Source organism: Pleuronectes platessa, chromosome 15 (genome assembly GCF_947347685.1).
Source record: "Pleuronectes platessa chromosome 15, fPlePla1.1, whole genome shotgun sequence".
NCBI lineage: Eukaryota > Metazoa > Chordata > Actinopteri > Pleuronectiformes > Pleuronectidae > Pleuronectes > Pleuronectes platessa.
Window position 1 is genome coordinate 13,576,802 of NC_070640.1, and position 16,740 is coordinate 13,593,541.

At 41.7% G+C, this 16,740-nt stretch overlaps 1 protein-coding gene across 1 annotated transcript; it reads right to left on the reverse strand.

Annotated features, from left to right (window-relative positions):
- Nucleotides 1-8,889: 8,889 nt before the first annotated feature.
- On the reverse strand, nt 8,890-12,375 carry LOC128456939 (LRRN4 C-terminal-like protein). Its single transcript, XM_053441379.1, has 2 exons — nt 12,217-12,375; nt 8,890-11,462 (listed from the first exon to the last, which is right to left on the reverse strand). The coding sequence occupies exon 2, from the start codon at nt 11,455-11,457 to the stop codon at nt 10,720-10,722; it is 738 nt and encodes a 245-aa protein (XP_053297354.1). The 5' UTR covers nt 11,458-11,462; nt 12,217-12,375; the 3' UTR covers nt 8,890-10,719.
- Between the last annotated feature and the right edge of the window lie 4,365 nt (nt 12,376-16,740).

The window sequence follows — 16,740 nt, forward strand, 5'->3', positions numbered from 1 at the left end:
TGTTCAGTGCTTTCCAATCAATACATTCAGTTAATAACAGTGGTTAGAGGTTTGTTTCATTTGCTAATGTCGCTCGACCTCTCCCAACTGATTGCCAGTAATGTAAACATAATATTGCTGACCAGCGCGAACGGAAAAAAACTGGCACTCCAGCCACTGTCGCTGCTCCGCCTGGAATCGAGACAGAAGGCTGTGGCGCCAACAGGCTGCCCACCTGCTCCGGGACGATTAAAGCCTTAATAGAGCAGCATATGGTGTCCGAGACGTCCGCCTCACGCTGCTCCCAGGAACAAAAGGTTTGTGTAATCATCAGGTGAGTTTGGTCTGGTGATTTAAATCCTCATTATATTCTCATCGTATTCAATTAGTGAGACGCTGCAGTGGTGTCCCTCATCTCAGGTTTTAATGGCGGGTCCCGCGGTATCGGGGGCAACAAACTTTCTGCTGTGCAGCCACCATCATGTCGGAGTTTTTTTTGCCTTTTTAATGTTTCACTTTTAGTTTCTGAACCCCCTCTGTGCTACATTTCCTTTCTGACTGACCAAAATGTTTATTTTTTTTAACTATAGCATGGCTTTTGCTTGGTTTTACACTTGAGCTTTGTCACTTTGTTTTGAGCAGCTTGGTTAATACCTTTGTTTTGTGGCAGTTCAAAAGCTCAGTTTTTTATGCTGCATCTTATTGCTGGGCCCTTTTGATGGAGCAGCTTGTATCATTCTCCAACATTTAAAAATAGGCAGTTTGTAATCCTGTGATAGAAAGTTTGCTGACTGAACAGAAGAGGAATAATATAACAGGCTCAGCTGCAGGCAAAGGCGTACAAACCAGAGAAGGGTGAAAGGGGGGAGAATTTAGTGTCTTTCCATAGACATAACTTTGAAATTAAATAACTCCCTTCTAACCATCTACCCTCTGTATCACCTGACAAATTATACTCATTTCCAGCTCTTTTAATTTATTCTTGAACTCCACTACAGTATCTATTTACAGTTCAAAAATGTTGTACTGGCCCTTTACGGATCCTGCAGTTCACTGACTTTTCTGAAACAGCTGGATTTGGCTTCAAGGCCCCCCCCCCCCTACCCATTAGGCCACCTTGTGAACCCCCGAACACAGCAGTAGCAAACCGAGCAGATAGATGTATCCCGCTGGGAGGTGGGGGTGGTTATGTCTAAATATGGAAGTTCAAGGCACTCTGACCTCTGAATGCCCAGAGGATGAAAAAAACCTGTTGGAAACCAGGCGTTGAGAAAAAGAAAAAGTCCTGCTCCCATTTACTCTAACATGTATTTAGCCAATGTTTGGAAACTGACCGTGATTAAAATGACAATCCAACAATGTGATATCATATTTACCTCTGAAAATAAGAAAAAGCATAAAAGGTCCAGTGCACGGCAGAAGAGTTGAAAGAGAAGATGAAGTGACCTATAGGAGAAAGGACAGCAGAGGCAGCACATGATGTTCCACATCCACTGTCCTATTCCTGCCAGACAGTTTTTTATTTACCATGTTTTTTCATCACCACTGGAGGCTTGTTCACTTGTTTGGCGAAGCGTGTGGATTAGCGACGTAACTCTTGACACATTAGCACAACAAACATTTGTGGCTGTGTGTTCCTCCACATGGCTCCTCCTCTCCTCCTCTCCTCCTCTCCTCCTCTCCTCCTCCTCTCCTCCTCTCCTCCTCTCATCCCAGGCGGAAAATGACCCAGATTCTCCGGGCTGCTGGGTGTGTTTGCATACACATCACTCTGTTGACATTGTCAGTCAGAAAGCATCACTCTGAGCGGCGAGGAGAGGGATGGTCTCCAATGCGCCTCTCACCATGATGAAATACAGAGCCACAGATCCCTGCTGTCCTCCGACTGCCTGGATGATGGAGTTAATGGCTATTGATCCCTCTGGAAGGCAGCCAACATATCCTGATGTTACACCTGCTAAACATGTTCATCTTTTGAACCCACAAGCTGCCTTCCGATATTAGACTCCACAAAGGGTTTAGGTCTCAGATGAAGCTTTAATCTCTTTTCTCTTGCTCATCATGAATATTCAGAAAAGGTCAAGTCCTTACTGTCCTCTCCAGCTCTGTCATCCGTTATGTCTGTATCCAGAATAATCTGTCCCCGATCGTGTGTGTGTGTGTGTGTGTGTGTGTGTGTGTGTGTGTGTGTGTGTGTGTGTGTGTGTGTGTGTGTGTGTGTGTGTGTGTGTGTGTGTGTGTGTGTGTGTGTGTGTGTGTGTGTGTGTGTGTGTGTGTGTGTGTGTGTTCGTTCATTCAGCTGGAGTGGGAGGGGTAATTGGGATTTGTTTTGTTCAACATCTGGCCATGCATCAGTCCTAGATTTTGAGTTCATGCCCTAGTATTTCATCTAAATGTGCAAACTGCGTAATAGTACCCTTCACAATGTACCTGATCACCACTGTTAACACTTTATTGGATGTAAAGCTCAAAGATGTTTTATTTATGTGCGCAAAGCTACGTTTTGTAGTGATGCTGGTGAAGAGGGACTGGTGTTTAGGTTTTAGACTTGTGTTAACATCCAGTTTTTACGGTGGCCCTGAGAACTCAACGAACAACAACATAAGAAAACACATGCAAGTTGACAAAACACACACACACACACAGACAGACACACACACTCACACACTCGCCCGCTCCTGGTATTTCATGATGGCCTGATACGGTGATGATTTAAAAAATTAACGTGACGTTCACTCACGTTCATCGTTACGTTCACGTTAATAATATGAAAACTGATTCGTTAAGTTCAGCGTTCGCGAAACATATGCACAACACTGAACTGTACAGCCACTGCAGAGGGCTGAAGAGCCGCGTTCGGCTCCAGAGCCGTGGGTGGCCGAACCCTGTGTGGAACCGAATTTCTATGGTGTATTGGACGTTTTAGTGGCAGCAGTGTCCATCACTTTTAGCTGTCCTCTGGAAACACTTCCGTTGTGTTTTCTCCTCTACTTGCAGCGCGTTTGTCTATTTGCAGCACGTTTGTCTATTTGCAGGGCGTTTGTCTATTTGCTCCGAGTTTCTGTAATGTGTTTTGTTGTGTTGTGAAATTGATGAAGATGTTTTCTTACTTTGCTTGTGTTTTGTCAACTTGCATGTGTTTTCTTAAGTTGCTGTTCGTTGAGCTCTCAGGGCCACCGTAAGTTTTTCCTGGAGTGGAGACTCGATAATGGAATCAGATAATGGTGGTGGACCACAGCCAAGGTGGCAGCTGATGATGGACCCTAATTGGCGGCAGTGGACAACGACTGTGGACTATAGTGGCATCCGATCTCGATGGTGGATCATGATCTTGCTGGCTGCTGACCATATACTATGATTGCAGCAGGACTCCTTGACATACAGTATTTCTCCTCAGATACTTGACTGACCTTCAGTTATCCTTCAAAATGTTTACCCTCATCAATGCTGCTAAAACCTTAATCCTGATGATGTTGTCCTCTACACTTGACATCTATTGCACTTCTGTCCGTCCTGGGAGAGGGATCCCTCACATGTGGCTCTCTCTGAGGTTTCTACGTATTGTTACCCTGTTAAAATGTTTTTTAGTAATTTTTCCTTACTCCTGTTGAGGGTTAAGGACAGAGGATGTCACCCCATGTTAAAGCCCTATGAGACAAATTGTGATTTGTGAATATGGCCTATACAAATACAATTTGGTTGAATGATGAATGACTGGCAGCCTGTCCAAAGTGTCTGCCCTCCTTCAACCCAATGCATGCTGGGATATGCTCCAGTACCCCCTTGACAATGAGAAGGAAACAGTATAGTGGGCAGAGAATATAAATTGGGATGGGGGTTGGGTTGTAGCTTTGGTGTTCACAGGTAGGGCTATGTCGTTTGCACTAAACTGTCTGATTCTCCTTTGAGGAAACAAACACTATATTGTTTTCTCATGTTGCAAAGTGAAGAGTCACTTCCTCAAGATCAGCTGAGAAGAACAGAGAGGCTGGAACAGTGAAACTGCTTTGGGAAAACTGCTTTACAACTTCCTTTACAAACCCGGTCAAATCATATCAGTGGTCAAACATTTAAACGCATACAACACAAATCGTATTTAAATGGGACACATTATGAAAAGTCCACTTTTGTAGTGCTTCTGCACGTTAATTTGGGTATCTGGCATGTCTACCAACCCAAAAACTCTGGAAAAAAACAACTCTCACGATTTGTTGTGGTTCCTCTAAGTCAGAAACGTCATGCTTGAGTGACAGCGAGTGAGCTTCCGTATGCTTCTCTCGTCACAAGCCAAATGGGAGTCTCTTTTACATGGCCTTATGGTAAGCGCCGAGGGAAGCAGCGGTGACACGCTGCGATCCGGGGGGTGTCCGAGGCGGGGACGTTAGCTGATCCCAATATATTACAGACATTTCATTAAGACCTCAAGGAACCATATCACCTTGTGGTAAAATGGGCATAACATGTCCCCTTTGAAAGGTCCCTCTAAGATATTATTACTGTGCTTTCATGAAATCAGATCCATTTTTGATTTTCAGTTTAGCAGCATTACATTCTTAACCACTTGTAAATTCAAATAAATTGTAAAAGACAATATAAAAAACTATATACAATGAGTATTTATTACTATATATATATATATGTTATGGATATATTGTGATATATTTCCTGACTCCATAGTTCCTTCAGTATTCGAGCAAAGAAAAGAAAGAACATTATTATTGTTTACTCTCACGGAAGCATCGGAAATGATCACAGAACAGAACGATATGGCTGCACTGCATTTTAACAAGCTTTTATTTTCTCATTTTTTTATTTATTATTTATAATTGCACTGTAATGTCTTTTTCTATTTGTCATGTGTTTTTTCATGCGAAACGCCATTTCCTTTTTCAATACTTACATACAAATGATCAGAAAAGAATCTTAATCTTATTCTTAATTTTTGTTTGTTGGCAAAAAAGCACGTTAGAGCTAATTTTGGACTGTCGCAGTTGCCCCATGAGGCGCTGTGTCATGGCAGATGGCGGACGGCTCACCGAGGAGGACTCCTTGTCGAACACTGGGTGAAAGAGCAGGTGCCTCGCATGTGCACGTGTGACAAGGCCAAGGCCAGAGGTGATCGATAACTCTCCTCTAGTTTCAGCTTCCTCAGCTCTGTCGTGGATAACGCCAGGTTACCATGGTTACCTTAGCTCTCAATACAAGGAAATGGTGAAAGTGGAAATTCAAGGGAAATTCTCCTCCTCTCCTTTGAGAAACGCTCTCGCTGGTCCACCCTAGGGAGCGGAGAGGAGAGCGCGGACCTGTGGGTAGCAGGGAATGAACATTTTTCGGGGGAGTCAAAAGCCAGTGACTGAGGGGCAAACATTAGCAGCCTCTTCAAACACAAACATTCACTCTTGTTGTAGAAGTGCTGCTGTGCTGATCACTTGCGCCAACTCATTGGCATCCCCGCCAGAGGAACTCATTTCCATTTCCATTACTTTATCCCCGAGTGCACACCAGAGGTGGCTTTGGTTCGCTCTTTGCAATCATGACCTCTAGTGGTCCCTGTGAAAACCAAATGAGAGTGGCGCTGACTCACTCTGAGAGCGTTCTGAGAGACGTCTGGATGAAAGATCTCCAGTCCTGTCTTTGCGTTGGCAATGATGCCAAGAGGAGAAAAATGTGAACTAATGTACACCCCAGCTGGATTCAGCTCTAAACCCTGAGCATCCTTCCTGTAACTCAGTCCATTAATCTTTGTATTTACAGAGCTGTGGTTTGAGCCTAGACAGACAGACACTGTGAAAGACATAACAGGAATAAACAGGATGCGATGCCTGCAGGGGGGAGGAAGGGGGGGCAGTTTCAAGCACCAGCCACTTAGACCAACACTTTCCTCTGACGAAGGCCACAGCATGGCCCAGTTTCTACTTGTAAAATAAAAATCTCCTCAGCTTTTTTTTATTTATTTTTTATTGAACACCTCCTTCATTCTGCATTTAGTGACCAACACCTTTTCATTTTCCTCTCTTTGCAATTCATTCTCCTGTCTACAAAGTGCTTTAGAGGATTCAGGGAGACAGGAGGATTAAAGCAGTGCGTGTTCACATTTCTTGCCTGGCTGTAGAGGATGGTTCAGGTCAAATAATGGGCTCTGATGGATGTCTGACCTACTTAGAGCATTTCATGCCCTATAAAAGCTGACCCCAGCGGGCAGAGAAAGCAGCCATTAGTGCCCCTGCTGGTGGGATAGACTATACTAATGATACAAATTGAGATTCATTTTCCCAGAGCCACATGCAAATTAATTTTTCAGGAATAATTAATTGCCTGAGAATGAATGATGCTTCTGAGAAGGTTCGAGGATAGTGTTGTGAGATGAACGGAATATTACAACCTACAATCACTTTCATTGCAGTAAAGCCTCTTAATGCCTCGAGCCACAGCATTGAAAATTTGCTTAGAAGAAGGAGACTGATTTTATCTACACATGAAATAATTACTCCTTATTAGGTTTAATGTAATACACAACACAGATGATACACAGCATCATGTAAACAACAAAAAAATTCAATTTTGCAAATGCTGCAATAAATGAGGAATACATTTGGCTTGCCAATTAGCTTAGTTTCAATCCTATTATGCTGCATACTGTTTATTCGTTATTTCTACCTCCTTTTTTCAATTTTCTATCCTTGAATCTATTCATTTCGATGTATTAGACATCTTTTCAAAGTGGTATAAATATTTCATCCTATAAATCATCGCTATATTATATATATTATATTATATTATATGTATGCTCAGGTGGAATTTTGAGGTCCATGTAATTTACTTAAACCGTTAAATTTGCATTCGTTATATTTACAGATGTAATCTTTGCAGATTCATATTTTACAGACCTTATTGTATTTCTTTACTTAATCTACTACCTTTACGTCTGGAAACTGCACAAATGCGAGTGAACCTAGGTTTGCAGACATGAAAGCGTGAAACAACGACCTGAAATGTGCTAATATTCATCACAGTTAATGTGTTTCACGACACACAGTTAATTGATCCATTGTTAGTCAAATATTTGATTTGCAGTACTTTTTACTGATGCACGTGCGGTGTTTGAGTGCAGTTGATTTATCCCACTCTGAAGATCTGTTTAGTCTCATGTTACTTTAAAGTGTGCTTCTAATGGGCTCTGAGTTGAAAATGATCCAGATTTGAGGACATCATTATCCCTCTGATTATGTTTCTTGTTGTGCCTTTCCGTGCACTCTGGCCTCTTCCCTCGGGGCTGGATGTAAACAGCAGAGGGGGATACAGGGATGTTCTCTCCCCTCTCCCCTGCATGCGGTGACAGAGGCCTGCTCTGCATCATGATGATCACATGCCATAGATCAGTGGTTCCCAAACGTTTTACAGTCTCGTACCCCTTCAGACATTCAATCTCCAGCTACGTACCCCCCCCGACGCACGTATACAGCCTATAACACTTGAAACTTTGAAATTGTCAGGGATTTCAGGACTTATAATAATCGTAGATGACAAAATAATGTCATCTACGAAATTCTTAAGGATCAATTAATCGATTGTCGATTAATTATGCCCATCCCTAGTTTTGACTAACGGTCACTAACCTACCTGTAACTTTTTTTGGCAGTGTAATTATTTTGCTGAATATGGGTATTTTTGGCAATGCGAGTTGGCTATTCAGACTATTTAATATTGCGCGATTATTTATAGCTCAGTTTGAAAATGTAATGGGCTTTTTCACTTTGAAAACGCAGATAAAATGTTCTCCCCACGTACCCCCTGAACCACTTCGCGTACCTCTTGGGGTACATGTACCCCAGTTTGGGAACCGAGGCCATAGATAACTCCTCAGATATCTGCTTGAAGAAAATACAATTCACTTACCCTAAAAACCGAATTCTCTTAAATGTCACATCTACTCCCGGGACTATTTGACATTTCATATTTAGTCAACTTCTCAATTATGTGTATTTAATCATCATTAGCCACAAATGCAACTAGAATGGCATGTACCCAATGGGCCCCTGATGAAACCACATAAATTCACTAGATCCTGATTTTTATTGGAATCTGCAACACAAGTTTACAGACTACACAAATACTCACAGTCATTATTGTCTTTGTTGGTCATGCAGGCAGAATTTTATGGGGTATTTTATTGTGAAATCCCGCAGCCATGAATTGAGCTCAGTCATTCCCCGTCATCACTGACCTCTCTACCAGAAACGCAATGTGAGTCACCAGTTTACTGAATGATATGATTCAACATGACCCCCCTTGATGGAGAAGAGTCCTGTCAACACACATCCCAGATGCTGACCAGCATTTGCCTGCAGCTACAAAAAAAACCGAGTCACCAGCATCGAGAGATCTAACGGAACCAGTTTGTCTGCTTCGTCGTTGATATGTTGAAAATCTAAAACAGGTCACCGCAGCAGAATAATGAACTGGTCACACTGGGCCTCTCCCATCTTTCAGCTGTTGGAGACAGACCCTGCCCCTTCAGGAGCTTCATATCTTTAGTTGCAAAAATGTGGATTTTTTTTTCTTCCTCTGGCTCATTCATTAAGATTAAGTTTTTCAATGGCCTTGAAAATTATGCAAATCACTGCCCTTTTTGTTTTACTTCCATGGTGAAAGTTTATGAAAATGTTGGTGTTTACCAAGTCGACTAAAAATGTTCCTTACGTTCACGTAGCTTTTTGATTTGATCTCGATGTGATATGTTTCTCGTTTGTGTATTTTTTTATGATCAAAAAGCATTTAAACAAGAACATCAGAACAGACACACCCAGCCGCCTCGCTCTCCTTTGAGATCCATGACCAGTTGGCTCACTGAGAGGTTTTTAAACCTTGTCTAGTTGTTAAGATTAAGAAAAACATTCAAAGTTTGTAAAAATAGTTTATTTGTAAAGGCAAATAACATCATTTTGAAATAAAACCTGTTTACATCTGCTTGTCTTCTAATGAGCACATGTTGTTCTGCTCTGCTCTCATTAGCAGAACAGCACTAGTCTATCACTCATGGTTTTAGTTAAACATATTCAGCTTTTTTGCTTTAAAGACATTAACAGACATTTCATCTCAGTGTGTTTTAAACAGGCTGCTGCCGTGTCGTAATATTGCGCACATGTAAACCATCTTTAAGGAAGTCCTCCCACTTTGAGAGTGACTGCACTCAGCCTGCATGTGTGTCACAGATCTCCAGGCCATTTCAGCAGCGGAGAAAAACAGGCTGTTGTATCTCCAAATTACACATGTTAGATGACTTCCATGCAGCTTGGAGTGGTGTAAGTTGTGCCGTATAGTTGGAAAAGGAAAAATGCCAGGGGCGGTGGAACGACTCCGTGGCAGCAAGCGGAGCGAAAAGGAATTAAAACATGGCTTTGAGACATGCAGGCTTGAATATGAGATAAACAGGGTGGATTTAAATATTGGACTTTCTTCCCTTTCTCATCATGGCCAAAAAGAAAATGCCTGAAGCTTCTCATCCAGTTCTGTAAGTCTGGAAATCTGAGCTGGAATGAGAGGAGGCTCACAAAATCCAGATCCGCTGAAAAGCTATTGTGTGACAGCTGGGAAAACAGCACTGGAGACCAGTGCTCCTCCAGTGCGCTGACACAACTTCCGACTACAAGACAGATGGAAAAACTCCCCCGTCCCCAGAGCTGTAAAACATCTCAGCCCAGTCACATTTCAGCCCTTTCAACAAACAAGTGTCATTGCTTTAAACTTAACTCAGTTTCTCCAACCTTTAGTCTGAATCTAATGTTGATCATGATGCAAAATAGTCTCTGCTGAAGACTAAGGGCGACAGAGCTTTTAAAAGAAAGGCTAAGTCACTAGCTTCCTTCAAATCAAAGCTCAAAACTTACTTTTCCATGATTTTACAATATTTGTTATGATATTGGTGCTATATAAATAAAGATATTATCACTTATTATGATTAAACACATAGTTCACTTTCGGGCCTAAGAAAAGCCCTCGCTCTTTAACTAAACACATAAAATGAGGAACTCTTACAGAGACTTTCAGAGTAACCTTCAAAACAATATAATATACTGTCTAAGATGCCATGATGTGGCTGGTGACCATCAGCTTTTGGGTTGTGTCTTTCTGTCGGGTTGTTCTTCTGCTCAGAACTCATTTTGATCAGTTGAATTCTGTCATCTGTGTAAAGAGAAGCAGAACATCTCCTATGGATTATGAGTGAGTACATTTAGCTAATTCTCAATGTAAAAAGAAACTGGATCGAATGCACAGACGCGAAGCTGAAAACAAAATATTTTCTGCGCTAATGAAAAGCTGATGTTTTGGAGATAAAGCAAGTAAGACATGCTCAGAAGTTCCTGATATTTCAGAGCTAGAACAGTGTATTTTTTTAAATGCAAAGAAAAAAAACTCATATATATTAAACCTTATGCAACGTTCTTGTTGTTTGTTGTCTGGAATTGAATTTCGGGAAAATAAATCAAAAAAGGAGGCTACTGTATTTTTCAGTTTCTTGTTTTCCCCTCACCACTAAGGGTGAAGTATAACATCAGCAGGCGGACACATTCATGATCGATGATGAGACTCGCCTCCTGCTGCGCTTCCAGAAAACCCTCTCCTTGCATCAAACCTCAGACGATACAATGGAGTCAAAGTTAATTAACTGCAATATCCCCGAAAAGTCTCTCGGGACAAAGTCTTATCTCGCCGAGCGCCCGGCTGTGCTCTGTTTTCTGTTCACTGCGTATCAGCAGTGTCACGCATAGAGATGCTGGCCTCCTGTTTCCTTTGCCTCTTGTGCCTCCAGAGCAAGACGGCCAACAAGAGGAGCAGCAGGAAGCCCAGCGCTCCCCCGGTGAGTCCTGCTTTCAGGGGCAGACTGCTGTCTCTGGGGTGGTACATCATACATGAGCCTGGACTGGATCCGCTCTCGTTCTCGGCGACCACACAGACCTCTGCAATGGTTTCTATGAGGCCCAACCCCCCACTCCTCTTTTCCTTCCCAAAGATCTGCCGCTGCTGGCCCCCTACTGTCACCAGATAAGTTGTGACATAGGAATAAGGTGCACACCACTGAATCACCACGTCCGACCCATTCCAGGACACCGATCTGAGGTCGGGAGCCTCCGGAGCCTGGTTGTGTAAAGTGTGCCCCGGACACAAGCATTTGGTGGATGCTCGCAGCACAGAGCAGGAGACCTGACCCTCGAGACAGGGGTCGTAGTTGCATCGTTGAGGAGCCGCTACATCTGGAAGACCTCTTTCGGGTACGAGGGTGGTTGTCGTGTCGTCAAATTGGTCGTAATCTTCTGTGGAAAGTCTGAGGGCCTCGATGGAAAACCCATGTGGCCTCGGCGGTCCCATGGGATTCGTGCCTGCGACTTGTGATGCCGTTGGCAGGGGAGAGCAACCGCTGATGAAAAACAGGCAGACGATCACCGGGGGAAAAGGACCAACCCTGCTGGCAGCCGACATGCTGTCTGGAGGTCACAAAAAAGTAAAAGTCAGTTGTGTTGGAATATCAGTTTTTTTGCATAGGAACGAAAAGGACAACCTCCTTGGGTTTCCAGCTATGTGTACATTCAGATTTAGTTTCTTGTTGACTCGAATAAAACAACATTTATTCCCTGGTGTTGAGACTTTTAGAGATTATACGACTGCAGAGGGAGCGACTTGTCGACTGATCAGCCTGGCTTCAATACGAGCCAAGTTTCAGCTGAGGAATTACAAAAAATCGCACTTTGAAGCATAAATTGTTGAAACTAGAGGGAGGCTCTCGGGTAAGCACATGAGAAAAATATGAACACCTCATTAGCAGAAATGCATTACTTCGCAACAAATTTGTCAATGACTCATGGTCTTTCCTCCCCACAGGGCTTCTGGGAATAATCCTCATTTGTGGAGCTTCGTAGGTACTTCACACTAATTCCACATTCCCTTCTGTCTTGCACAACAGGTCCAAATGCCTCCACACCCAAGACACAGCGCTGCCCGGTCAGCTTGATCAAGTTACAGAAATGTGCGATTTCCACAGCAGATTCCACATGAACGTACCTGACATGTGCTCTGTGCTAAACACGCAGAGGGATATCAATGAAGACCATTCAAAAGGGAAGAACATGTGGGTTTTTAAATGCATGAAAAACAGACCGGGAGGCTCCACTGAACACTCAGCTGTATGGGCCAGCTGAAACTCTAAGTGTCTGTGTCGAGTATGAAAAGTTATGACCTTACCTGTGTCTTGCAAAATGAAAGTTGGTAATCTCTATTGAGATTTGAAGCAGCTTCTTCTCCTCGTCTTCCGTCCACTTGCTCCTTACTCTTGCTCTCTCCTCCTTTATGTATTTTTTTCGTCTCCCCAACAATCACCTCCTTCTTTCTGTCCTCCCACAGTCCCCCCTCTCTGTTATTCCCTCCTGCACCAGCTCCACCTCCCTCCTTCGCTAAATGGTTCAGTAATGTGAGTGACGGACTCAGTGAGTGAGTGTGCTTGCTATTAGTGGTGTCACTGCTATTAGTAACTTCACCGCCGTCTGATTTGTGGTTAGGTAAACTCCTGAATTCTTGTCGCGTTCCTCCAGTGTGTACGTTTTTCAGAGCATGTCTGACTTGTTGATGAGCCGTTCTTCTCCTTTTAGGGCCGAGGGGATTTGAATAAAACAAGGGGAGATCTCTGTTTCATGGCATTGATTCACTGGAATTACTCATTCCTGACATAATCGGTGGCTACAGACAGCTTATCCCATCCTCCCAGCCGCCTAACCCCTCACCTAAATACAATTTATGACTTGAGTTGAATCATAGCAGCTAAAACTGAAACATCCTGTGCCCCTGCTGGTATGAACCTGACTGGACTTGCTCTGGGGATGATTTGTGATGCATGAAAATGACAATATGCAACTTCACGAACAAAAAAAACACGAAATAATTCAAATAAAAAGTGAAACTAGAATGGTACTATACCTCTACTAAGGCCCAACATTTTTTAAACCACATTTAAATTCACTAGATCACGGATTTCATTTGGTTCTTGCCCATATTTCACACATTCTAAAATATCAGCCGGTATATAAAATATATGCAGGTTTTTTTCGTATAGATCCATGAATTATGATCTGAGAAATCAGGGAAAATGTTGAAACATTTCATAATGTTAAAAAAGTGAAAACAGATACATGTTGGATTCACACTCTGATCTGGATCATGTCCCACACCTCCATGAAATCTCCTGGAAATCAGTGGATTCGTGTGTTTTATGTGTTCCTGCTGCAAATACAAACTGAATCCTCTTGTCAGAAGAGGTGGTGATTAATTTAATACACCAGCAACATCGCGATAAGTTAACTCCACACAGCACTTCCATGAGAGAGGAACTGAACAAGATTTTCCGTTTGTGGGAGAGCTGTGGCTTTAAAATCCAGCTTCACGCTCACATTTCCACCCTGCCTTCAAGCTTAGGCTGCAGACAAATAACCAAAATGAGCTTTCATTGTCCTGAGCCAGAGGAATTCACCAAACTCATGAAGTTACCTCAGTTTGCTCAGTCAAGCGGTTTTAGCATATGAGTCATATCCCTGGTATACAGCAGGAAATAAGAAACCAACAGGTAGAAAATCACACATTTTTTCCCAGTTTTATCAGTTGTTTATCCCCTATTGTCTCTCTTTCTTCCTTAAATTATTTAAAAAAATTATATCAGTATTACATTTTTATCCGTTGTTTATTTCTTTTTTGTCTCTCTTTCTTCCTTATTGCGTCCGAGGACACACAGGAAGGAGTGTGGGTGTGTAAGTGTGAAGGAGATGCATATATTTGCATCTCCTGCTAGGATATGTGTGGGCATCTGTTGTGTAATACAGGTTGTGTTTAATATCTGAATCTAATGCTGAAAAACATGAATTTATGTTTATGCCTTATTTCACGTTTACGGTAAAAGGAGGTTTCCCAAACACATTTAAAACCAGGACCAAAGATGGTGTGACTGGCACATTAACCAGTAAGAGGCAGAGATGAAGTCACATACACTTCCTAAGAAATGACCCGAAGTCCAGCAGATGGTAACGCTTATATAAGCCCATTATACACTCCCCTTCTTGCCCATGGACTAGTCACTCTTTCCCCTGCCACCACATCTGTCTGACACGGGTCTGGTTTCCCCCATCAAAACACAACTCCATAAGGAATCAATTTTTTTTTAATATATATATAAAAATGAAATGAATGCAAATGGATACTACAATGCCCTGTTGTGAAAGATACATGAATCTGCAGCACAGCATAAGGGTTTTATTTACGTCATGTGCAGATAAGCTACCATCATGGAAACTCGGTGGCTGCTGTCTGAATATTTCATCTATTTATTCACTTATTTCCCAATGGTTGGTTGATCAAATCATCAGCTGTGATTTTTATCTCCGATCCCTGAGTGAGACAAAGGTAGATCAGCATCAACAAGCCAAGGTTTATTTTTATTTCCTTGGTTCATTTAAAAAAAAAAAAAAATCATCTTGAGAACATCCAGCCAACTTGGACACACAGGAATGAAACAATGCAACAAACATGTTTGGATAACAATGCCTGCAGGCTGTATTCAGAGGACGGCAGATTCACTCCACCTTTCTGAATAAACAAACATAATTAGACACAGAAAATGATTCATTTGAATTAAATCCAGATCCAATTCTAAGTATTTTGCAAATGTTTGACAAATTACAGAATATTCTTTCTATTTCTTTTTAGTTTATAGACTAACGCATACCAAAGCAATAAATAATAATAAAAAACAGCAATAAATAAAAGGAATAATGAAATATATATAATTAACACTGGAATTTTAATAAAACAAACATGAAATAAGATATATAATAATTATAAAATTTGTTAAAAGCCATACTAATGGGATGGTTTTTCAATTTAATGTTTAAAGATATCAACATGTTCAGCTCCTCTCAGATCCTCCTGTTCCGGCATGGTGGCTGAAGACAGCATATGTTTGGTTCTGCTTTGTGGAACAACTAATAGAGAGGAACCAGAGGATCTGAGAGGCCGTCCCTGTTTACAAACTACAAGTTTTTCTGATAAGTGGTCCGTGCAAGTCCATGCAGTGCCTTTTAAGCTAATACATTTATTTATTTTTAAATCAGCAGTTTGTTGTGTTTTCACGTTTGTGAGGAGCTGTTCACAAAGGGAAATGTCTAGGCCATGTTTAGGGTTTATTACCTGACTGGAACATTTATCATTAAAGCGGCCTGCAGTGCCTCCTAGAGCCGGCACCGGTGGATGGAAAAAGCAAAGAGCTTGGCAGGGAACTGTGAGTCCTCAGTTATGTAACTGGGTGTGGGTGATATTATTTAGTTGTGCTCATGCTGAGCTGAGCCCCTTATGTTAGGTTCCAACAAACAAACAGGCCCCAGCATTGTGCGTTCAGCACATTGTCTGTCTGAGTGTCCTTCTCCACTTTCAGGGTCTGAACTCAGGACGAGAATATACGGGTACATTAGGTTCAGAAGCCTATGATGTAATTTTAAACTGAAAAGAGCAAACTTCAGCATTTCTCCTCAAATGGCTGCTGCCTTACAGCCAAGTTTGGTTGACTTTTCACCCCGAACCATGACTGACAGGCTGAAAACCGAGATGCATATTCCACTTGCTCGTGGACTACACACTTGGCTCTTAAATAAATAAATCTGTCAGACTTGGATTGAGGAGCACCAAAAATGTCACCAAATAGCAAAGAGACATGCATCAAAAGTCCATATGCTCCAAAACATGTCTTTAAAGGAGAAATGATTAATAATTATAAGTATCATTGAAGGAGCTATGGAGGACCAAAGTGTCATCTTTTTAACCAATTAATTTGTGAAGTCACATATTGACTAAAAAAATGTATATATAAAATAGTGATCAACGTTTGATATTTCTGTGACTATTAAATTTATGGAAACAAATTTAGTTTTTTTGTTGTTGTGTGAATTGAATCCTTATGATGGTTCCCCATATTGTATTCACTATAATCTTAAAAGAAAAAAATCAACAGGAGGAAAAAGTACGAGGTCAGTCATATATATCTTGATCTGCTGCATATATATTTATTTATTCCACTAATGTATTTATTCATCTGCTGCTACATATCCTGTACATATATTCTTCATCCACTACAACTGTACATGGTTTATGTCTGTGTTACTGACCTCAATGCATTCTGATCACTTTAATCATTCGGTGTTTATCTACCAGCTACAATAGGTTTTCACAGCCGTTATCCTGTTCACCGTCCCTTTACAATCACATACACCACTCTCTTACTTTATAACTATAGTATACTGCACTGTATTGAACTGTCCGTGGACATTATACTGATGTCATCGTCTTTTCTTTCTTGTTTTACCTGCTGTCTTGAGATACTCTATGTGCCTAAGAATTGCACTTCGGGGACAAATAAAATAGTTTGGAATTCTTATTTTTACTATTAGTATTGTTTCTGTTGTTATTATTATTATTATTATTATTATTATTAATATTATTGTCAGTAGTAGTCGTAATAGTAGTATTACATGCAGATAGGCTTCAGGTTATGTTCAGGTAAAGATAATCTACCCCTCAGGCTTGTGATCTCTTCTCTTGAGAGGATGGAACTTCCTTCGAGTCAACACTCAGGGCAGGAGTAGCACCATTGGCTCCGTCCATGCGGCTTTGTCGACGTCATCGCTGTGCGACAGGCCCCAGTGTGAGTACAGTACAGTCCTGCGTACTCCAGCT